Source organism: Salvelinus namaycush, chromosome 2 (assembly GCF_016432855.1).
Source record: "Salvelinus namaycush isolate Seneca chromosome 2, SaNama_1.0, whole genome shotgun sequence".
NCBI classification, from domain to species: Eukaryota; Metazoa; Chordata; class Actinopteri; order Salmoniformes; family Salmonidae; genus Salvelinus; species Salvelinus namaycush.
The window spans coordinates 39,189,670-39,212,188 of record NC_052308.1 but is presented as its reverse complement, the minus strand read 5'-3'; the positions used below and the strand labels follow the sequence as shown (position 1 = coordinate 39,212,188).

The following is a 22,519-nucleotide window of genomic DNA, read 5'->3' as shown; positions in this document are numbered from 1 at the left end:
TATATTATATAAACATGTCGTATAAATGTATTTCCCCCTGAGCAAAAATGTGTATGTCAATCAATCAATCAATCAATCAAATGTATTTATAAAGCCCTTCTTACATCAGCTGATGTCACAAAGTGCTGTACAGAATCCCAGCCTAAAACCCCAAACAGCAAGCAATGCAGGTGTATAAGCACGTGTTTGCCGTTCTGTGTTTAGTGTTTGCAGTTCTGTTTTGTGTTTGCCCTTCTGCATTTTGAAATTAAATAATGTACAGTACCGCTACTGTGAGTTTCTTCAGTGCTTATAAATAAAGAGACGCTCTGCTCATCTGGCATGAGTGACACGTCATTATCAACCACACCCCCACACCTGTGTATGCTAATCACATAAACCAACAATCCAAAGGGTAAATATGGAATCATGGAAGGGAGCGATTCCAGTAACATTAACGCCATCAGGCCAGTGCATGCCCTCTTGTCCGTTGGCCCATTTCCAATCACACTGCTGTGTTCTACGTTAGGTGTTTGATTTCAACACTAGAGGACAGTAAAGGTATGGCAAAAGTAAATAGAACTGCTAAAGCTGCCTTTCTCAGGTCTCATTGTGTTGTATTGTTTGATCAAAGCCAATATCCGTTGTCGTGTCCTCCTCGGTGTGGCCATCTTGTTTATATGGTGGGTGTGGACATATTACCATATCCTGGTTTCACAATGTACCTTACAGGAGTGTTGGCATTTACTCTATACTATAGGCTACAGGATAATCACTCTTGGTTCTCTATTGAGGTTGAACACTGCTGTAGATTTTACAGGATGACGGTGGAAGTGGGGACTGTTGCTTGAGCTATACAGCATGACAGAGGAGAGTACTTCAGGCTGTCAGGAAATACTTCAGGAATATCTTCTTTCAGTGTAAAGATCTGCCAAAATACCAAGGAATTGTCTTCTAATTGGCTGTTGAGATGAGACCAAGAGGTGAGAGCTCTGTTTTTGCATGGTATGGGAATATTTTGAATAAGTTAAATGTGATTGAGTGTGGAATTTGCATTATCTCACGTATGTGTTGTTGTGGTTGTGTTGCTGTGGTTGTGGTTGCTAGACATTGTGTATCCTGTTACTTTCCTCATCGTCATCATCGTTATGTGGGGAATCTATACCAACCCACCCTACATCCATCAGAGAGCAAGGGTTATACAACAACATATCTTTGGTAAGATCACTCTTTCTCCATATCTATTTCTGTGTATCTCTTTTGCCCTCTACTTAATCGTTTTTTCCCTCAGTATAATATCACTGTGTTGTGTTTCTCTTATTTCAGGATCTCAAAGAGCAACTGTGGTCACTGCTGGTAAGTGTTTCAAGCATTTCCATTTCAGCTATTTCCCATCTATCTTAATAGTATCAATCAATCTTCATAGCTGAACATGCCGAATATTCAATACATGCCAAATGCTGAATACAGTAGAATTTGACCCTTTCTCCTAAGTAAAATATTCTGCGGGAATAATTTATTATGAAGTAAATAGTTGAACTTCAAAGTGATACAGACAGTTCAGAAGTGTCTCTTATGATGTCTGAAGTTTTCTCTTTGTCCCTGATACATGTATCAGCACCCTCAGTCGCCTATCAGTCAGTAATCTTTAGCTATTCACAGCCTCCTCCCTCACTTCTTGAAAGTAACCCAGTACTCTGTTTCATCAGATCCAGGAGTGTGATAGTGCTGGTTCTAAAGGAGAGAGACGTAGGAGGGGGGTCCTACATATGAATTATGTCTCTCATAATATGATTTTCTTAACTTTGCATTAATTTAAACTTTGTATCACACTTTGTATCATGTGTAACACTTTGAATCACATCTGAAGAGGTTTCCGTCTACACACAGTACCAGTCAAAAGTTTATTTTTTACTATTTTCTACATTGTAGATATATTTTGACTACCTCATGAATCTGGTTGAGAGAATGCCAAGAGTGTGCAAAGCTGTCATCAAGGCAAAGGGTGGCTTCTTTGAAGAATCTCAAATATATTTTGATTTGTTTGCCACTTTTTTTGGTTACTACATGATTCCATATGTGTTATTTCATAGTTTTGATGTCTTCACTATTATTCTACAATGTAGAAAATAGTACAAATAAAGAAAAACCCTGGAACGAGGAGGTGTGTCCAAACTTTTGACTGGTACTGTAGGTTGCTTGACTGGCTGTATATGAGACTTATCATAAGGATGTGTGTTACAGCTTGATGAGTATGTTGTTTTCTCTGTTGGTTTGTAAATATATCATTTCAACACATATCTATCTGTGCCTGTATTTGTCAGCTGTGCCCGAAATCTCCCATCCAAAATGCAGCCTTTCCAAAAACTGCCCTATCGACCATTTTGCATTTCAAATCAGGAGTGGAGCAGCGACTGTTGTGGGCCCCAAGATCTGCTTTGATGGTAACATGTACGTGTGTTCTTAACCAATTTACATTCATATTGTTAACAGAAATGGACTTATTAGCTAGTGATTAGTGAGCAAGACAGGAATATTTGAATGCAGCCCACCCCTACTTTAAACGTGTCCCAAATTAAACGTGGATATTTTCACCAAACTTTTGCATGACACTTCAGCTATTGCACATGTGATTGCTACTCCAGCTCTCGTGTTTGCAGTCTTGTGACATGTGACTCTCATCTCCATAGTGTTATGAGTGGTGTGATGAACAACGTGGGACCAGGCCTAAACCTAGTGCTGGTGAATGGTGGGCTCAGCTTCTCCTAACTTCACCACACATAAGCCGTGATGCACGTAGACACACTGCTATGGAGTGAATGATTGGATTGTGCAAAAGTGAAATGGGATCAGACATGCCTGACTCGTTATGCAATGTGCATCTCTTGTTTTCATAGGTGAAAATGGGAAGATCGAAAAATTTGACTACTTTGACATGTACTCTGGAGGTAAGGGCAGTTATAAGGATACAACATTCAAAAGGCACTCGCACATCTGAGCTATCTTTGTTGCAGGTGCATGGTAACAATTGAATAAGATACTAGCAAGAGCAGCGTGGGGGGTATCACTGCTCTTTATTAAGCTTTACGTATCGGCCTCAAGGCCTTCGTCAGAGCTTTTTATTAGGATGCAAAAGCGACATGCAGTCTATAATCTGATGGAAATGTAAAGATAGAAATTATCTTGTTTTTTCATCTAAACTACAGTTTTTGTTTTCTTTTTTTCTTCTACTTTCTCCAAAAAGAATCAAAGGCCATCTTGGACTTCTTAAAGATGATTAAACCCGGAATGATTGTTCTGGTGGCATCTTTTGATGATGCAGCGACAAAGTAGGTTTAAATTAGTGGTGGGCAGTGGGCACCAATATCGATCATTTGATATGATATCGATATATCGTTTGATGTTAATATATGAGCAAGGCATATTGTGATATCGGTTTATCCTTCCTGTTAACCTACACTATAATGTAAAAAGAAAAGCATAAATGGCTGTTCCTGTATGCACAAAACCCTCTCACAGACCTTCTCACAATACTTAGTATTCGTAGCATGCCTGCTGAGTCATCACTCGGTAGATGGGCCTCCCATTGTATTCAGACTGGGTGGGTAGGTTAGGCTCCCAGAACATTCACACCTGGCCCAATGAGCAAACCGCAAACAGATGTCTGAACTTCCCAGAGCAGAGACAAACCGATATATTGTATCAAGATAAAAATGCAACTGATATAGATTTTCCATATCGGTGCCCATTTCTAGTTTAAATAAATTCAAACATTCATAAATCAAAATTAATTTTACATCCTGTTTTCAAATTAGAACAGTCACTCTGACCCTCAACCTCTCCTCAGGATGACTGATGAAATCAGGAACATATTTGCGGGACTGGGAAGCAGCAGTATCAATGATGTCAAATTCAGAGACAGCTGGGTCTTTGCTGGAGGCGCTGGGACAGAACAGAAAAGCCCCTTTGAGAAGGTGAGAGAGCATTTGTAGCATCGACACTGTCTACTACAAATATCAAGATCAATCGATATAAAATCCCTATTCTGTCCAGCAACCTTTTTGCAATACTACTACACAATTGTACTGTCTATACTGTAATAGTATAGACAGTACATACTATATGTATAGTATATACTATAGTACTATAAGCTCTCTCTACTTTTGTAATAAAGCAGATGGTACAGTGGGGCAAAAAAGTATTTAGTCAGCCACCAATTGTGCAAGTTCTCCCACTTAAAAGATGAGAGAGGCCTGTAATTTTCATCATAGGTACACTTCAACTATGACAGACAAAATGAGAATTTTTTTCTCCAGAAAATCACATTGTAGGATTTTTAATGAATTTATTTGCAAATTATGGTGGAAAATAAGTATTTGGTCAATAACAAAAGTTTATCTCAATACTTTGTTATATACCCTTTGTTGGCAATGACAGAGGTCAAACGTTTTCTGTAAGTCTTCACAAGGTTTTAACACACTGTTACTGGTATTTTGGCCCATTCCTCCATGCAGATCTCCTCTAGAGCAGTGATGTTTTGGGGCTGTTGCTGGGCAACACAGACTTTCAACTCCCTCCAAAGATTTTCTATGGGGTTGAGATCTGGAGACTGGCTAGGCCACTCCAGGACCTTGAAATGCTTCTTACGAAGCCACTCCTTCGTTGCCCGGGCAGTGTGTTTGGGATCATTGTCATGCTGAAAGACCCAGCCACGTTTCATCTTCAATGCCCTTGCTGATGGAAGGAGGTTTTCACTCAAAATCTCACGATACATGGCCCCATTCATTCTTTCCTTTACACGGATCAGTCGTCCTGGTCCCTTTGCAGAAAAACAGCCCCAAAGCATGATGTTTCCACCCCCATGCTTCACAGTATGTATGGTGTTCTTTGGATGCAACTCAGCATTCTTTGTCCTCCAAGCACGACGAGTTGAGTTTTTACCAAAAAGTTCTATTTTGGTTTCATCTGACCATATGACATTCTCCCAATCTTCTTCTGGATCATCCAAATGCTCTCTAGCAAACTTCAGACGGGCCTGGACATGTACTGGCTTAAGCAGGGGGACACGTCTGGCACTGCAGGATTTGAGTCCCTGGCGGCGTAGTGTGTTACTGATGGTAGGCTTTGTTACTTTGGCCCCAGCTCTCTGCAGGTCATTCACTAGCTCCCCCCGTGTGGTTCTGGGATTTTTGCTCACCGTTCTTGTGATCATTTTGACCCCATGGGGTGAGATCTTGCGTGGAGCCCCAGATCGAGGGAGATTATCAGTGGTCTTGTATGTCTTCCATTTCCTAATAATTGCTCCCACAGTTGATTTCTTCAAACCAAGCTGCTTACCTATTGCAGATTCAGTCTTCCCAGCCTGGTGCAGGTCTACAATTTTGTTTCTGGTGTCCTTTGACAGCTCTTTGGTCTTGGCCATAGTGGAGTTTGGAGTGTGACTGTTTGAGGTTGTGGACAGGTGTCTTTTATACTGATAACAAGTTCAAACAGGTGCCATTAATACAGGTAACGCGTGGAGGACAGAGGAGCCTCTGTTACAGGTCTGTGAGAGCCAGAAATCTTGCTTGTTTGTAGGTGACCAAATACTTATTTTCCACCATAATTTGCAAATAAATTCATAAAAAATCCTACAATGTGATTTTCTGGATTTTTTTCCCTCATTTTGTCTGTCATAGTTGAAGTGTACCTATGATGAAAATGACAGGCCTCTCTCATCTTTTTAAGTGGGAGAACTTGCACAATTGGTGGCTGACTAAATACTTTTTTGCCCCACTGTATATAGTGTGACAGGTTCTTTGATGAAACTACAGTGTGATGATTTCCTATATTCTATTGTTCAGCTGGCTGCCAATGATCAGAAGACCAATGTTTATGGAAACTGGCCAGAGATGGTGGAAATAGCCGGCTGCTTCCCCAGGAAGATCTGACTAGACATCCCATACAGAGATCTCCGAGTATACTGATCTAGAATCATGTCCATCCTGTCCATGTATTGTTATTCATTATTATGTCAAAGGCTAAACAGATCCTGAATCGGCACTCATACTATATGAGACGTTTTATAAGTACAGGCCTTGATAGACGTCCTATGAAAATGGATCCGGACTGGCTTGATGATTGACAGATCAAACAAACCACTGTCAGGATCACTCAACAATAAGGAACAACTTCTCTGTTAAGACTGGGCATTCATTGTGTGTTTTTTCATGTCAGATTATTATGGTTACAGAATTTTTTGCAAAATAGAGGAGTTTCAAAGTATGTAAACAATAAAAAAGAAATTTTTAAGAAATTCGAGAGATGTATTGAATGTATTTGGGGAATGAGAGATGTTGTTACAAATTAAATAATGAAGCTTGGGCTCCCTCTATGGGATTTTTATTGAACTACAGTTCATGAATTGTACTGTACATTTAGTATTGTCATAATCCCGGGCCTAACTTGAAATGTGCTGTCTTTTGTGTAGCATCATACTTTTCCCTGGAGAAATTACTTATCTCATTCACTTTTGTGTGTTTAGCGTGCTAGCACGACTATTTTGGAAGGGAGGCACCTCTCATTGGTTGACTAAATAGATGGCATTCCATCTCTACCTAATCCGTGTTGTTGGTGTTTTCCAGGACTCCCTAGCCTGGTTCCAGATCTGTTTGTGCTATAATGTGAATTCCTTGTCACTCATTATCATGCCACACATGAGCATGTTTGGCGTGACAATGAAACAGACTGGCACCCAGGCTAAGGACTCCCTGGATAGCAGTGGCAATTGCTAGTGAGTGGATTACCTAGGTTAAATAGATAAATGAATGGTGTAGTGGCCAGCTAGACCTTCCTTGGCTGCACAGAGCACCAATACGCCCCCCATTACCGTATGCAAACCGGCTGCTCCGTCAACCTCAATTAGCCTAATCTGCCCTGGACCCCCCTTAAGCTTTGGAGAGTGGCGAGTGGGGACCACCGGTTAACCATGAACAGGTGGTCAGGAGTTTTTTTTCTTTGATGTTATTCTTCTTAATTATCTCACCTCTACCTCCTTTTGTCTCTGTTTCTCTCTCTTTCTCACAAACCCCGACCCTCACTCTTCTCTCTCTCCTCAGTTCTCTCCTTTCTCTGCAATCTCTTACCCTCTCAACCAAAATATCAACCGCTCCCTTCTCTTTCCTTCTCAAGCTTCTCCCCACCTAACCCCCTTTCTTACCCCTCTCTCTTTCTCTGGGCTCTCTTCCTCCCCCCACTCCTAAAGAGGCAGACCTCTGTTGCTCTCATTTGTTGACGGGCTTGGTGTGATGAACGGCTGGTGAATCCCCTAGATTTAATGCGCCCTCTCAGAAACTGGTGTCACGCATTAGACGAGGGTAGGGTTGTCAACTTGTCCTTGGTCCTGGGGGAGTGCATTCCTCCCCGCTCTCCTCTCCTTCACTAGAGACCAGCTCGAGTGAAACTTCAGAACAAGTGAAACTTCAGGAGCTGTACAGACTCACCTACTCTTGCCGAGGATCTCAGCTCATCCTGAGGCCATGGGAGTCACCCACGGAAAGAAAGTAAGTAACTATTATGTTTTCTTCCTCATTTCTTCACTTCTGATTTGACACGACGCTGGACTCTGACAAATCTCAGGTCACATGGTCAGCTTGCAGGGTGGTGCTGCAGGGACATGCATTATGTTAATAGACTGGCAATGTTAAACAACTATTCTAATTAACTTTGATGTGTCTGTAAGCCCAAAAAAGGTCTGAAGGTCTATGTCACTTGCGAGCTAGAAAACCTGAGGCAATTGTTTTTCAATTGTAATTCATGTTTTGAACCTCAACCAGATTGAAAGTTAATGTCTGTCTCTGAATGAACATCTTTCATCGAACTTGTTTCATAGAATAAAGAATTACAGAAATGTTTCCTCTTTGGCCAGAGTTGCTTCACTGGCTGGCTATTTACAAACTTGTTAACAGTTCAAATGAGTCGTAGAAACCCACCGAGCACACACTGGATGAATCAATGAAATGACGTTGAACCAATGTGAAGTAAACGTTGAATTGACATCTGTGCCCAGTGGAACCTTCTGAAATATTCTGACAGCGATTGAAAGAGTGACAGTATGTTTTGTGTGACAGTATGTTTCAAGCTTTGTGACAGTATGTTTCAAGCTTTGTAAGTAACCCAAAAGAAGTGTGTGTCTGTGTGAAACAACACGTAGACTAGACCCGGTAAGAGCAGCATGTTTACCACAGAGCGAAGGTCCTGCTGTTGTGTCACAATAATGGTCGACGCACAACATCTTCTCCCAGAGATTAGCCAATAAGTGGCAATACCACCTCATTATCTAAAGAGCATTGAACCAACGGAGATGCCATTACTACAGCTCAACCAGATGTACACACACGTACTCTCCTCGTATTCATTAGCAGGGTTTGGGTCAATTCCCTTTGAACAGTGACGCTATTGCTAAACCTCAACAAGATTCATTTAGATGACATAATTTTAGTATTACCTTCACTGAACTTACAATACTACAGCTCAACAATATTATAAACTCTTCTCCTGTTAGGGATGGATCCAAATGGACAGAATGGGTACATGGAGGAAAATCGGTGAGGGTCATGCTTTTTCAATTTCAGAAAATGGCAAAAAGCACAGGCCTACCCCTTGTTAGCTTAAGATTTTTAAGAAAATAAAACAGATCTGATTATATAAAGTGATCTATAACAGCGCTTTGGTCCGTGATGCTTTATGCTAGAAACAAGCTGTAAAATACCAGGGAAGACTTGACTCGGTTGCATATGGGGATATCATTCTTTCCTTTCTTTGACATTCAGAGGCTGAGCTACAGACAGCTTCTAGGGAAACACTTCTTGACCTTCTCTCATTGGGTTAAGCCAAGAGTAGACGGCAGTTAAAGCTTACATTTTTCTGCATTTGGCAGTTGAAGCTTACATTTTTGTGCATCGGTAGGCCTACTGTCTGGGGTGGAAAGGTAGGCCTAACTTTTGAAAGTACCATGCTCAGATTCCTAATGACGTCTCAGATTGAATTATTTGCAAACAGGGACAGTTTCTGTGGCAATTTTGATTTGGCATTGGGAAATAGGCCTATGGAAATGAGGGTAAATGGTAAGGATGTTTTGTTTTAATTATTATTTTGGGTATAGGGGATGGTCACTTCTTTTTTTTCTTCAAGCGCTCAGGGAGGGTTTAGGTCAAATATATTTTGCTGAAGGGAGGGCCATCCGTTTTCATTTCAGAGGTCCGATTTTCTCCATGTAACCTTTTATAATGAATCAAATTCACTCCCTTAGTCAATAGCTGATCATGTTAGTATCTGGGTTGGGCGGTCAATACCATTTCAATTTAGTCATTTGTAGTGGTGGATCAGGACAAAATGACAAAGAAGCTTAAAATACCAGTACACCACTGCCAATAGGTAGACTGAGTTGCTGTGTATAAAGTTAGCCAGCCCCTTCAATATTTAATGAAAACCTGCTTTTGCGACATACATTTTTTTACTTTTCAATTAATGATATATATACCCATTGATTTATTTTTCTGAGTATAACTCATGAGCTTACATTCAATTGTCGTACCCCATCAGAACCCAAAATATGAGCGTTAGAGTGTGATTGAAAGGCAATGTTCCCGCATTAGCATTTACAGTAAACACTGCATATTTCGGCTCAATCTGAAATTACCTTTACGTTTCCAGCACACAATCTGTAACACTTCAGTGATACAGACTGAGTAGAGCCCATAGTCAAAACTATAATGTTGATATCATGGATGGTCAGTCCTTGTATCCATAGCTCTGTCCATAAGTTTTTAGAGTGGTTACATTTCTCCAGCCCCATCTCTCCGCTGTTTACCACATCAGTGGTGGTGAGGCATTATCATTGTTTGAAATGCAGATTTCCTTTCTTTGAACTATTGGTATGCTGGCCTTTGAAGGGGCAAAGATCCTCCAAACTCAGGCCATAAGAGATGCTGTCTGGGCTGACCTCCACCCCAGGCAACATATGTACATGTAGACGATTGCAATGAACCACCAGATTATGTTTAGCTTTCATTTAAAACAAAGTTGGACTTGCTTTTAATCTGTTGTAGCAGTATGTCCAGTAGAAGGATTTAATCTGAAATACACTCAGTGGCCAGTTCACGAAAATGGTTTGCTCCTACAGACAGTCACGTGGCCGTGGCTTGCTATATAAAGCAGACAGACAGGCATCCAGGCATTCAGTTACTGTTCGATTGAACGTTAGATTGGGCAAAACGAGTGACTGAAGCGACTTTGAGCGTGGTATGATCATCGGTGCTAGGCACAACGGTTCCAGTACCTCAGAAACGGCCGGCCTTCTGGGCTTTTCACACACTACAGTGTCTAGGGTTTACCGAGAATGGTGCGACAAACAAAAAACATCCAGTCAGCGGCAGTCCTGTGAGCGAAAACAGTTTGTTAATGAGAGGTCGAAGGAGAATGGCAAGAATTGTGCAAGCTAACAGGCGGGCCACTAACAGTAAAGTAACAGTTCAGTACAACAGCGCTGTGCAGAAGGGCATCTCGGAACACAAGTCCTTGTCGTCCTTGTCACAGATGGGCTATTGCAGCAGACGACCACACCGGGTTCCACTCCTATCAGCTAAAAACAAGAAGAAGCGGCTCCAATGGGCACGGTATCACCAAACAACGCCTGGTCCGACGAATCCCGATTCATGTTGCGTCATGTTGATGGCAGAGTCGGGATTTGGTGTAAGCAGCATGAGTCCATGACCACATCCTGCCTGGTGTTAATGGTACAGGTTGGTGGCAGTGGTGTAATGGTGTGGGGAATGTTTTCCTGGCACACGTTAGGTCCCTTGATACCATTTGAGTAATGTTTCCATGCCCTGAAGAATTCAGGCTGTTCTGGAGGCAAATGGGGTTCTGACCCAGTACTAGATGGATTTGCCCTAATAAACTGGCCACTGATTGTAAATTGCTCCTCTAAACAAGGCTTCATATTGTATTGAAAAAAATAATTGTATTGAACATTATTGCCAGTAACTAAGGCCTGTTGTTTGTGGTTTTGTCAGTAATGAGGTGGATGGCAGGCCTCCACAAGGGCCTCTCCTCTCGGTTCACTGGTCATCTGGGTCTGTAGCTGCCCCTTCACGTCACAAGGGCCTCTCCTCTCGGTTCACTGGTCATCTGGGTCTGTAGCTGCCCCTTCACGTCTGGTCTAACACAAACAACAAAGGACCATTGTTGAGCTGATTGTCCATTGGGACATTCAAAATGAGTAGGCTGTGATCACCTTATGAAAGACATCCTCGAAATTAGACCATTCAAAATGTTTGTGAAAAACATGGTATTACTGGGAGAGAGAGAGAGATAGAGGGGGGAAGGAGATGGGGGGAGAGGACGAAGGAGAGAGGGGGGAGGGGGGGACGGCTGGGAACGACATTACTGTGATACATGCTACTGTATTCTTTGGTCTGACTGTTTCTCTGACAGTTTCTCATGTGGTTGATTGTGTTTTATCTGTTGACAGAGTGAACACCACCTTCAAATCTCTCCCACCAGAAGTAGAACACCTCTGAAGGGAACAGGTGAGAACAATCTGTTATCCGATTAGAGTAGAAGAAGAATAGATCACTTAACATCTACCTGTATTGTCATTGGACAATGAAGATGTAGGGCAGTTGTCCCAGACACAGATTAAATCTAGTCCTGGACAGAAAAAGCAGGCTCAATGGAGAATCTCCATTGAAAGTCCTTCCTAGTCCGGGACTATACGTAATCTGTGTCCGGGACACCAGCCTGTAGTGTCTGTCTACCATGAGGCGTGTGGAGGTGCTTTGTGATACTGTAAATCCCCAACCATATTGTGATGGGTGTAATTATGTAAATAGGTCCGGCGGTTGGCTTCTAGTGAGGAGATTTAAACAGGGCGGGGCTTGAGCCCCTGGATAATCCAACCTAGAGGGCAAGGCACGGAGCAGAGAGGAGGGACAGTGGAGAGAGAGAGAGTGGAGGGATCAAAGTCACAAAGCGAAGGGGAGGGGAGGGAAGGGAGAGAGGGTAGAGGAGGGAGAGGGAGAAATGGTAGAGGGAGAGAGGAGAGGAGGAAGAAGAGAGGAGAGGAGGAGGGAAAGAGGAGATGATGTATGGAGAGAGAGGGGGCAGTAGCGAGGCTACAGGACAACCTGAGCGGTCATGTGACTGACTGGCAGCTAGAGGTGTGGCCAGGGCTGGAGGCGGGGCTGAGGTGGAATGGAGACAGAGGTGTTAGGGTAGTGGAGCAGGGAGTGGCTGTGGAGGTAGGCTCCCAGACCCAGCCCAGCTCTGGTCAGACCTCTGGATTCATAGTGCCAGTGATAGCTTTGCTAGCTTACTTATCACTAGCTGGGCCCTGGGCTCCATAGAAGAGATGGATACTAGCAGTGTCATCCCAAACAGAACACCAGGGAGGCAGAGAGAGGGACTGATCAAGTCAGGTAAGGGACCTATAGATAATTTCACAGTGAGAGAAACAACTGCAGAAAGAGTAGCTTTTCATAGGAACTGATTGATGATTGGTGTAAAAAGGGCATCATGGGTTTGTGAGTACATCATTCATTTATACATAAATGAATGAATGATTTGTTATTGGGTTGATGGGTGTTGATGATCATGATTCAATCCCTCTGGAAAATCACAGAGGCAAACTTTGTATTTATGCAAACATTTTGTAAATATGGTCCTTGGAGTTTGATAGTGAAATGTATAACCACAACATGTGCACAATGAGCTCGTGCAATAGGACACCTGTTGTTCTATGTAGTTCTGATATGGAGATAGCTAATGCCCTAACATGGTCCTAGATCTGTTTGTGCTGTACAGCCAACTCCTATGATGTTTCCCATTTCTATAACCATAGGAGTTGGCAAGACAGCACAAACAGATCTGGGTCTAGGCTACTAATGGATCACTGTTGCCCATGCCAAGGAATAGAACATAAGCTTAACACACCATAACGGACCTCTCTCCCATAACAAACAGCTGTGGTGCTATAAACAGAACAAAATGACCTGTTTAGCTGATTCTGCTGCTATGATGCAACTGGAGTGTGTCTGGCCAGCAGAAAAGGGACATGATTTTAGTTGTGTAATGCTACTAAGTGATGTAACCTCTGTCATAATTTCTGCTCCTGTCTAATACGAGGCTTACGGACATGTTTTAAAAAACGAGGATGGTGAGCTCAGGCAAAACATTCAAGTTGACATTGTCTCTGTCCCCCAGCCTCAGCCCACGCTGGCCTGCTGTCGGAACAGGATGGAGCGCAGGGTCAACGTGCAGAGGACCAAGAGCAGGGGAAGTCAGGTGGATCACCACCTCAGCCAGAGAGTCAGGAAGAGGAGGGCAGAGATTTTATCATCCAGACCAAGAAGCGCCTCAACCTGGTCAGCGTCTCCAAGAGCCACCAGGAGCTCCACCGGGAGTTAAGGATGACACACAAGAGGTAGGGCTTGCACAGGGTAACCCAAGCGTGCCCACTGCACATAGCTGCAAGCACGTTTCAACAGTCCTATTTGTTCTCTGTCAGAGGTCCCTGTCTGGAGGTGAAGCCGGAGCTCCAGCGTGTTCTGGAACAGAGGAACTGGGAACAGGGGATGAAACAGAGGAGAGAGGCAGAGGAGGAGAAGAAGAACCGGTCTCCTCTCCAACAGGAACTGCTCAAGAGGCACCAGAGGCTGGGGGAGGTTGGTATGCGCTGCGCATGTCGGCAAATTTTGACACGGAGCTTCCACAATACTCTGGCAATTACGGCTTGAATCCAGCCCCTTGCTTTTGCGTCTGTCTGACTTGTCAAAGTTGACATGTTTCGCACGGCACACAGCTTCACTCATGCATTACTAGCTCATTTGCATACAATGCTCATTATTAAAATGTATGATGGAGTCAAAGTAGACATGACTTATTCAGTTCCTGCGAACTTTACATACTGTGTCCTGTTGGGTTGAAACTTGTACATACACATAGCATGCAGTCCTATCTACTTCTGTATTCAATGACTGTCAGTGTCCATCTGTTCCCTGCAGCTGGAAAGGGAGCTAAAGGCACAGCAGGAGGGCCTGCAGAGTTCCCCAGAGTTCATCAGAGTTAAAGAGAGCCTGAGACGCACCACCATACTGGATGTGGGAGAGAAGGTAGTTTAAAAGGACTGGCAGGAAGACGCGTAACGTATGGTTAGAGTGGTGTGGGGTTGTTTTAGCATCTACATGAGGTAAGGATAGGATGGTGTGGATGGAGGTGAAGGAAGACTGTGTGACATTGAGCTATTCGATTGGGTTGACAGTTGTTGGGATAGTATGCTTGGCATAGTTCAGCTGCGTGGGAGTACAGATGGATGCACGCATGGTGCAGGTTGGTACCTGAACATGTCCTCGGCCACACGTCTTCTCTGAAAGAGCCTACTGCCTGAAGGTAACCACCCCTTGTCCAATTGGCCTTTTGAAGAACATCTTTATTTGTTCCAATTAGGGATCGACTCCCTGCTAGCCTGGTCCCAGATCTGTTTGTTGTCTTGCCAACTCAATATTATCTTCCATGACAACGACCATAGGATCTGGCAATACAGCACAAACAGATCTGGGACGTGGCTGGCCCCTCCCATCCTCTGAGAGACTTGACGTTAGATTAGTCATTTGTCTCTCATGCCAACCACCTCTGACATAGAGAGAGCACCCCTTTAACCAGGGATCTTACTGAGTTACATACAATGAGTGAATGTAACGTTTTTAATTTCATGCCTATAGTGTTCACATTGTGATTGTATTCGTGGAATATGTTGATGTACTGTATCAGTAGATGTATTTGTAAAATAATATTACATTTCCTATTTGTTTATAAGTTTACAGTATTTTTTACCTGTCGTAAATGTTCAGAGTCATTTTATATTATTAGCAGTTTAACAAGTGGTCTAAGACTGTTATTTCTTAAATAATGGTTCCGTCCTGTCTTTCCCTGAGCCTCTCACGCACACATTCTGTATGCAAATCAACAGAACATACATAATTCACCTAGTGACAACAGTGAATAATAATGTTTAACACTTTGGATGACAGTGTCCTTGGAAACGTTTACTTTGTCATAAATAAAAAGGACATTAAACATTAATAAAGTGCATTTTATATTTTATCTGGACACAAGCGTAAGACAGCGTCCTGTGTCTGTTGTACCATACGTCCTCTATTATCCACACTCAGGTACAGTATATACTGCCCCATCAGATGGCAGAATAGAACGCATGTACTGTATTACCGATGGTATTATTATAACATACCATAACCCTCACCGTTCAAGTAAAAAAAAAAAAATGTTTAATGAAAGTGTAGTCTCTACCTGTTTGTCGTCTAATTTACGTGATCCTGACTGATTTTTTTTTAAATGACAGTAAAATGACAGTACACACAATGCATAGACAAGGAAGTTTAATTTCATTTCCTGCGATCATATCTCCTCCGATGGTACAAATCATTATCTCCTTTCATACATGTTGATCAATAACCCATGATGCATTGCATCCATACATTAGTAGCTCAAAACAGCTTTTACAAAAAAGGATATACAATATATATACTTATATATAATATACACGTGTTTCTTTATGCATTTAAATGTTTGTCATGAGTCAAATAAATCTGTTTATTTTTTTAACAAATCGGAACCAAGGGGAAACAAAACCAAGGAAAGGTTCAACAGAAGGTCTATACGAAATAAATGAACACAGGTTATTAGGTTAACAAAGTCATCAACAGCAACTACACCAAACATTTAATATGAAGCCCTTCACACATGGTTTGCATATTTTCCACTCTGCAGTCAGTCAGTCACTTATAAAGCCAGAATGATTGCCTTCTATGACTGGCCAACATCTTTTGACCAATTATAAGCTCATGAAGTCACTGCTAAGGACCAAACACAGGTCACCATTGGCCTAAACCAGGTCCAACTATAAGGTTTTGGCTAGCAGTACCTCTGATTCAACTAAACAATAAGGATTTGGTATCCAATCTGAACAGCCGTTTGGCATGAACAAAACAGATTATAATAGGCTTCCCCAGTTGGCTTTCCATTGTCAGCCTTACTGATGTGTTGAAACCGTAATCATATCAAGTAACACTGTACTTTGAGATTTTTAAATCAGACTGCATTCTGTCTTGTCATTGCAGTTAGAGAACTGGTTTCTCGTTCCACTCCTAAGCAAACGCTCAAAGTATTTGAAATATTTCAAATAGTATTTTAACTCAAGTCTGTCGTGTTCACTCAACATGTTTTATGTTACAATCAAGACGGTTACACAGTACCAGGGCAAGGGAGGGGTCAGGGACTATTCAGTATGTTGAGACAAACTACAAAACCTTCAGTGGACAAAATAAATAGACTCCCACAACGACTTATAGAACATCCTAGAGTTGTCATTTAAACTAAATCAACATGGTTACCAGGGAAATGGTGCCAGTGTGCCACTGGGGTAGAGATATGACCATCATATGGACAATGCAGAGGTTAAGGTAAAGTTACAGTTCAGACTGTGCTGCACGTACGTACGTTGTCAACAACAGAACATCTGACTGGTGATTCTCACTTCACATTATATAGTTTTCAGAATTACATTATATATTTTTTGATCAGGACAACAGAGTAGTAATAATAATCATACACGTGTTTTTTTTTTAAATATTTATATGTGGATCATCATTCATGTAAACATATTATAACCAAGTCATGCAGACGGTAGACCGATACTTCTTTCACAAGAGAGAGGTGCACAGTACAGAGCAGACAGTGAACACACACTGAGATCCCTCCCACCACGAAGGATAGGGGTGTAAAATCGGCGGCAAGTTTAAATGATCATAACATTTAGGGACCTTTGCGGCTAGAGGTGTCATGCATACAACTGACTTGATTCCTTATCAAGTGGAGTTTATTTGCAAACTACTCCTAACTGAAATGGTCTCAACATCAAACCATGTGCCCCAACTTGCATGTTAAGTGGGTGTGGTTACTATGGACATGCTCATTGGCTGAGAGGGTGTATAGGATTAATCTGATAGGCTATGCAGTCCGTTTGTTGTCATAGGGATCTCAGTGTGAACCTCTGGTAACAGAACAGCCATAAGATTTTTTTTTTTTTTAAGTCTCCCTTTTATATCCACACATTTCACATTTTATCATCCAACCGAAGCATGCAGATGCCTCGAACCAGAAGCGCTTTTTACGACCCCAGTCTGAATCAGAATACAGAGTCAATCCAGAGTCCTGCAGTCAACTCACTCATAAACTCTGAAGTGTTTCTCATGGGGATGGAAGCATCAAAACTGAAACAAACACAGGTAAGATACGGATGATTCATGATCCAAATGGAACAATCGAAGAAGAAAAATAAACATTACAATGGAAAGAAGAAAGTAGTAGTGGTTTGAATGTTGATGATGAACTGGTATTGGCTTCAGTGATACGGAAACAAATGGTCTTTCGTGCCTGGAAACGCTGCCTGAATGGTTGTGTCCCTCTAGTGGACACAGCATGTCATAACATCACTCTGCATTCATGGCCAGACTGGGCCGGCTCTGGGTGGCTCCATAGAAACATACATATCCCCATGGCGACAGGGGGGCGGGGTCTGTGGCTACTCAGACACGACTTGCTGGCCTGCAGCAGTAGGTGCAACTCCTCAGACTGTCCCGGTCGGCACTGCCTTCTGCACTCCCGCGCCTCTGCGACACTGGAGAGGAGAGGAGAGCTTGATGACAGGGACAGTACTCCACAGTGCTGTACTAGAGTCACAGGAAGTTGGTGGCACCTTCATTGGGGAGGACGGGCCTGTGGTAATGACTGGAGTGGAATCAGTGGAATGGTATCAAATACATTAAACACATGGTTTCCAGGTGTTTGATGCCATTCCATTTGCTCTGCGCCAGCCATTATTATGAACCTTTCTTCCCTCAGCAGCCTCCTGTGACTAGAGTACTGTACTACTAGAGTACCAATAGAGTACTGTACACAACACTGTACTTGCTCAGAGGCTCCACAGTACTGGCGGCTATGTGAGATTTTTAATTTTTTAATTTTAATTTCACCTTTATTTAACCAGGTAGGCCAGTTGAGAACAAGTTCTCATTTACACCTGCGACCTGGCCAAGATAAAGCAAAGCAGTGCGACACAAACAACAACACAGAGTTACACATAAACAAACGTACAGTCAATAACACAATAGAAAAAAATCGATATACAGTGTGTGCAAATGAGGTAAGATTAGGGAGGTAAGGCAATAAATAGGCCATAGTGGCAAAGTAATTACAATTTAGCAAATAAACACCGGAGTGATAGATGTGCAGAAGATGAATGTGCAAGTAAAGATACTGGGGTGCAAAGGAGCAAAAAAAAAAAGAACAATATGGGGATGGGGTAGTTGGATGGGCTATTTACAGATGGGCTATGTACAGGTGCAATGATCTGTGAGCTGCTCTGACAGCTGATACTTAAAGTTAGTGAGTGAGATATGAGTCTCCAGCTTCAGTGATATTTGCAATTCATTCCAGTCATTGGCAGCAGAGAACTGGAAGGAAAGGCGGCCAAAGGAGGAATTGGCTTTGGGGGTGACCAGTGAAATAAACCTGCTGGAGCGCGTGCTACAGGGTGGGTGCTGCAATGGTGACCAGTGAGCTGAGATAAGGTGTGGCTTTACCTAGCAAAGGCTTAATGTGAGTCTGGAAGGAGAGTTTACAGTCTAACCAGACACCTAGGTATTTGTAGTTGTCCACATATTCAGAACCGTCCAGAGTAGTGATGCTGGACGGGCGAGCAGGTGCGGGCAGCGATTGGTTGAAGAGCATGCATTTAGTTTTACTTGCATTTAAGAGAAGTTGGGAGGCCACGGAAGAAGAGTTGTATGGCATTGAAGCTCGTCTGGAGGTTAGTTAACACAATGTCCAAAGAAGGGCCAGACGTATACAGAATGGTGTCGTCTGCGTAGAGGTGGATCACCAGCAGCAAGAGCGACATCATTGATGTATACAGAGAAGAGAGTCGACCCGAGAATTGAACCCTCCGGACAACAGGCCCTCCAATTTGACACACTGAACTCTGTCTGAGAAGTAGTTGGTGAACCAGAAGAGGCAGTCATTTGAGAAACCAAGGCTGTTGAGTCTGCCGATAAGAATGCGGTGATTGACAGAGTCGAAAGCCTTGGCCAGGTCGATGAATATGGCTGCACAGCATTGTCTTTTATCGATGGCGGTTATGATATCGTTTAGGACCTTGAGTGTGGCTGAGGTGCACCCATGACCAGCTCGGAAACCAGATTGCATAGCGGAGAAGGTACGGTGGGTTTCGAAATGGTCAGTGATCTGTTTGTTAACTTGGCTCTCGAAGACCTTAGAAAGGCAGGGTAGGATAGATATAGGTCTGTAACAGTTTGGTTCTAGAGTGTTTCCACCTTTGAAGAGGGGGAAGATCGCGGCAGCTTTCCAATATTTGGGAATCTCAGACGATACGAAAGAGAGGTTGAACAGGCTAGTAATACGGGTTGCAACAATTGAGGCGGATCATTTTAGAAAGAGAGGGTCCAGATTGTCTAGCCCGGCTGATTTGTAGGGGTCCAGATTATGCAACTCTTTCAGAACATCAGCTATCTGGATTTTGCTGAAGGAGAGATGGGGGAGGCTTGGACAAGTTGCTGTGGGGGGTGCAGGGCTGTTGACCGGGGTAGTGGTAGCCAGGTGGAAAGCATGGACAGCTGTAGAAAAATGCTTATTGAAATTCTCAATTATCGTGGATTTATCGGTGGTGACACTGTTTCCTAGCCTCAGTGCAGTGGGCAGCTGGGAGAAGGTGCTCTTATTCTCTATTGACTTCAGTGTCCCAGAACTTTTTGGACTTTGTGCTACAGGGTGCAAATTTCTGTTTGAAAAAGCTAGTCTTAGTTTTCCTAACTGCCTGTGTATATTGGTTCCTAACTTCCCTGACAAGTTGCATATCGCGGGGGCTATTCGATGCCAATGCAGTATGCCACAGGATGTTTTTGTGCTGGTCAAGGGCAGTCAGGTCTGGAGTGAACCAAGGGCTATATCAGTACCTGTTTTTTTGTGTTTTTTTTTTGAATGGGGCATGCTTATTTAAGATGGTGAGGAAAGCACTTTTAAAGAATAACCAGGCATCCTCTACTGACGGAATGAGGTCAATATCCTTCCAGGATACCCCGGCCAGGGGGTATTAGAAAGGCCTGCTCGCTGAAGTGTTTTAGGGAGCGTTTGACAGTGATGAAGGGTGGTTGTTTGACCGCAGACCCATTACGGACGCAGGCAATGTGGCAGTGATCGCTGAGATCCTGGTTGAAGACAACAGAGGTGTATTTAGAGGGCAGTTTGGTCAGGATGATATCTATGAGGGTGCCCATGGTTACAGATTTGGGGTTGTACCTGGTAGGTTCATTGATAATTTGTGTGAGATTGAGGGCATCTAGCTTAGATTGTAGGAAGGCTGGGGTGTTAAGCATGTCCCAGTTTAGGTCACCTATCAGTACGAGCTCTGAAGATAGATGGGGGGCAATCAATTCACATATGGTGTCCAGGGTACAGCTGTGGGCTGAGGGGGGTCTATAACAAGCGGCAACGGTGAGAGACTTGTTTCTGGAAAGGTGGATTTTTTAGAAGCTCGAATTGTTTGGGTACAGACCTGGATAGTAAGACAGAACTCTGCAGGCTATCTCTGCAGTAGATTGCAACTCCGCCCCCTTTGGCAGTTCTATCTTGTCGGAAAATGTTATAGTTAGGGATGGAAAATTCTGGATTTTTGGTGGCCTTCCTAAGCCAGGATTCAGACACGTCTAGGACATCCGAGTTGGCGGAGTGTGCTAAAGCAGTGAATAAAACAAACTTAGGGAGGAGGCTTCTCATGTTAACATGCATGAAACGAAGGCTTTTATGGTTACAGAAGTCAACAAACGAGAGCACCTGCGGAATGGGAGTGGAGCTAGGCGCTGCAAGGCCTGGATTAAACTCTACATCACCAGAAGAACAGAGGAGGAGTAGGATAAGGGTACGGCTAAAGGCTATAAGAACTGGTCGTCTAGTGCGTTTGGAACAGAGTGTAAAAGGAGCAGGTTTCTGGGCACGGAAGAATAGATTCAAATAGATAGAATAGATAGAAAGAGTGAGAGTCTGAGTGAGAGAGAGAGAGAGAGAGAGAGAGGTGTCTGGCTGAGTGGGGGACAGGCTCAGTGTTTGTCTCACTTACAGCTCTCCTCCTCTACCCCCGGTCCCTCTTCTTCCTCCTCCTCCTCGTCCTCCTCCTGCAGCAGGAGTGCTTGGGCGTGACAGGGGCTGGTGGGGGTGATCTGGCTGGGGCCCTCTAGGCTGGTACCCAGCTGCAGTCTCCGCATGTGTCTCACCACCGCTGTGGCGTTGAACGCTTGCTATATGCGGGGAAAGGGAGGGGAAAGGGGGGAGATGGGAGAGGGGGAAAGAGAGAAAAGGATAGAGCAAAAGAAAGGGGAGAGAGAAGAGAGATAGAGGAGAAAGGGGGGATGGAAGAGAAGAGGAAGGGGGTTGGGAGAGTGACAATGGGAAGGGGTTGAGAGAGAGAGAGAGAGAGAAAAAGAGAGAGAGAGAGAGAGATATTTGAAATGTCTTTATTCTTTTGGAACTTCTGTGAGTGTAATGTTTACTGTTCATTTTTATTTTTTATTTCACTTTTGTTTATTATCTACTTCACTTGCATTGGCAATATTAACATATGTTTCCCAATGCCAATAAAGCCCTTAAATGGAATTGAAATTGAATTGAGAGAGAGCTGAAGGTGAGAAATGCACAGTGATTTATCCAACCACCATAAAAAACTTAGGAACCATATAAATTAGAGAGAGGACAGAGAGAGATAAACTAATAAAAAGAGTAAGAACATGAGAGTTATCAAAGCTGTGATTTTGAGCCACTGACCTTCCATTTACTTTTAGCAAAGTTCTTCTTGATCTGAGCACTGACAGACTCATGGATGTTTTTATCAAGAGCTGTGTCTCCACATATCCTGAAAACCAGAAAAGAGAGAGATGAGAGCAGGGTGGGGCAAGCTGTCTGAAGTTTGGGTTGTGGGACGTAGGCATCGTAGCCTGGTTAAACCAGCCTGAACGCCAGAATGCATTGAAGGGCTTGAAGTGTCTCTCTAAGGTCTTTCAGAGACGACGCTGCCGCATTATTGGAACTCCCTACTGCTCACTCCCACGCAGACAGGATGAAGACCTACAACTCACTCCCATGCAGACAGGATGAAGCCCTACAACTCACTCCCATGCAGACAGGATGGAGCCCTACAACTCACTCCCACGCAGACAGGATGAAGCCCTACAACTCACTCCCACGCAGACAGGATGGAGCCCTACAACTCACTCCCACGCAGACAGGATGAAGCCCTACAACTCACTCCCACGCAGACAGGATGGAGCCCTACAACTCACTCCCACGCAGACAGGATGGAGCCCTACAACTCACTCCCACGCAGACAGGATGGAGCCCTACAACTCACTCCCACGCA

The 22,519-nt window shown here is 43.4% G+C and overlaps 3 protein-coding genes across 3 annotated transcripts in view; 2 read left to right on the top strand and 1 right to left on the bottom strand.

Annotated features, from left to right (window-relative positions):
- Window positions 1-711: 711 nt before the first annotated feature.
- Window positions 712-6,224, top strand: LOC120025931 (protein FAM3C-like). The gene is made up of 9 exons (XM_038970660.1): window positions 712-962; window positions 1,087-1,197; window positions 1,306-1,335; window positions 2,304-2,430; window positions 2,670-2,728; window positions 2,877-2,927; window positions 3,224-3,308; window positions 3,827-3,953; window positions 5,823-6,224. Exons 1-9 carry the CDS (start codon window positions 950-952, stop codon window positions 5,907-5,909), a joined length of 690 nt encoding a protein of 229 aa, XP_038826588.1. The 5' UTR covers window positions 712-949; the 3' UTR covers window positions 5,910-6,224.
- A 6,146-nt stretch (window positions 6,225-12,370) lies between these two features.
- On the top strand, window positions 12,371-14,138 carry LOC120021642 (actin-associated protein FAM107A-like). Its single transcript, XM_038965454.1, has 4 exons — window positions 12,371-12,437; window positions 13,222-13,441; window positions 13,526-13,682; window positions 14,022-14,138. The coding sequence occupies exons 1-4, from the start codon at window positions 12,371-12,373 to the stop codon at window positions 14,136-14,138; spliced, it is 561 nt and encodes a 186-aa protein (XP_038821382.1).
- A 3,145-nt stretch (window positions 14,139-17,283) lies between these two features.
- LOC120021633 (calcium/calmodulin-dependent protein kinase type 1-like) overlaps window positions 17,284-22,519 on the bottom strand; it is a 54,970-nt gene continuing 49,734 nt past the window's right edge. Inside the window, exons 9-12 of the mRNA XM_038965442.1 lie at window positions 21,928-22,015; window positions 21,286-21,404; window positions 17,583-17,713; window positions 17,284-17,306 (exon numbers count right to left, since the gene is read on the bottom strand). Coding sequence (XP_038821370.1) covers window positions 17,284-17,306; window positions 17,583-17,713; window positions 21,286-21,404; window positions 21,928-22,015 — 361 coding nt within the window. The remainder of the gene's footprint in view (window positions 17,307-17,582; window positions 17,714-21,285; window positions 21,405-21,927; window positions 22,016-22,519) is intronic.

Excerpts from the sequence above, each read along its gene's own strand:
- LOC120025931 (XM_038970660.1), top strand. Across the intron at positions 1,198-1,305 it reads TATACAACAACATATCTTTG|GATCTCAAAGAGCAACTGTG; the intron begins GTAAGATCACTC and ends CTCTTATTTCAG. Across the intron at positions 2,928-3,223 it reads CTTTGACATGTACTCTGGAG|AATCAAAGGCCATCTTGGAC; the intron begins GTAAGGGCAGTT and ends TTCTCCAAAAAG.
- LOC120021642 (XM_038965454.1), top strand. The coding sequence starts at position 12,371 with ATGGATACTAGCAGTGTCATCCCAAACAGAACACCAGGGAGGCAGAGA. Across the intron at positions 13,442-13,525 it reads TTAAGGATGACACACAAGAG|AGGTCCCTGTCTGGAGGTGA; the intron begins GTAGGGCTTGCA and ends GTTCTCTGTCAG. Across the intron at positions 13,683-14,021 it reads GGCACCAGAGGCTGGGGGAG|CTGGAAAGGGAGCTAAAGGC; the intron begins GTTGGTATGCGC and ends TGTTCCCTGCAG.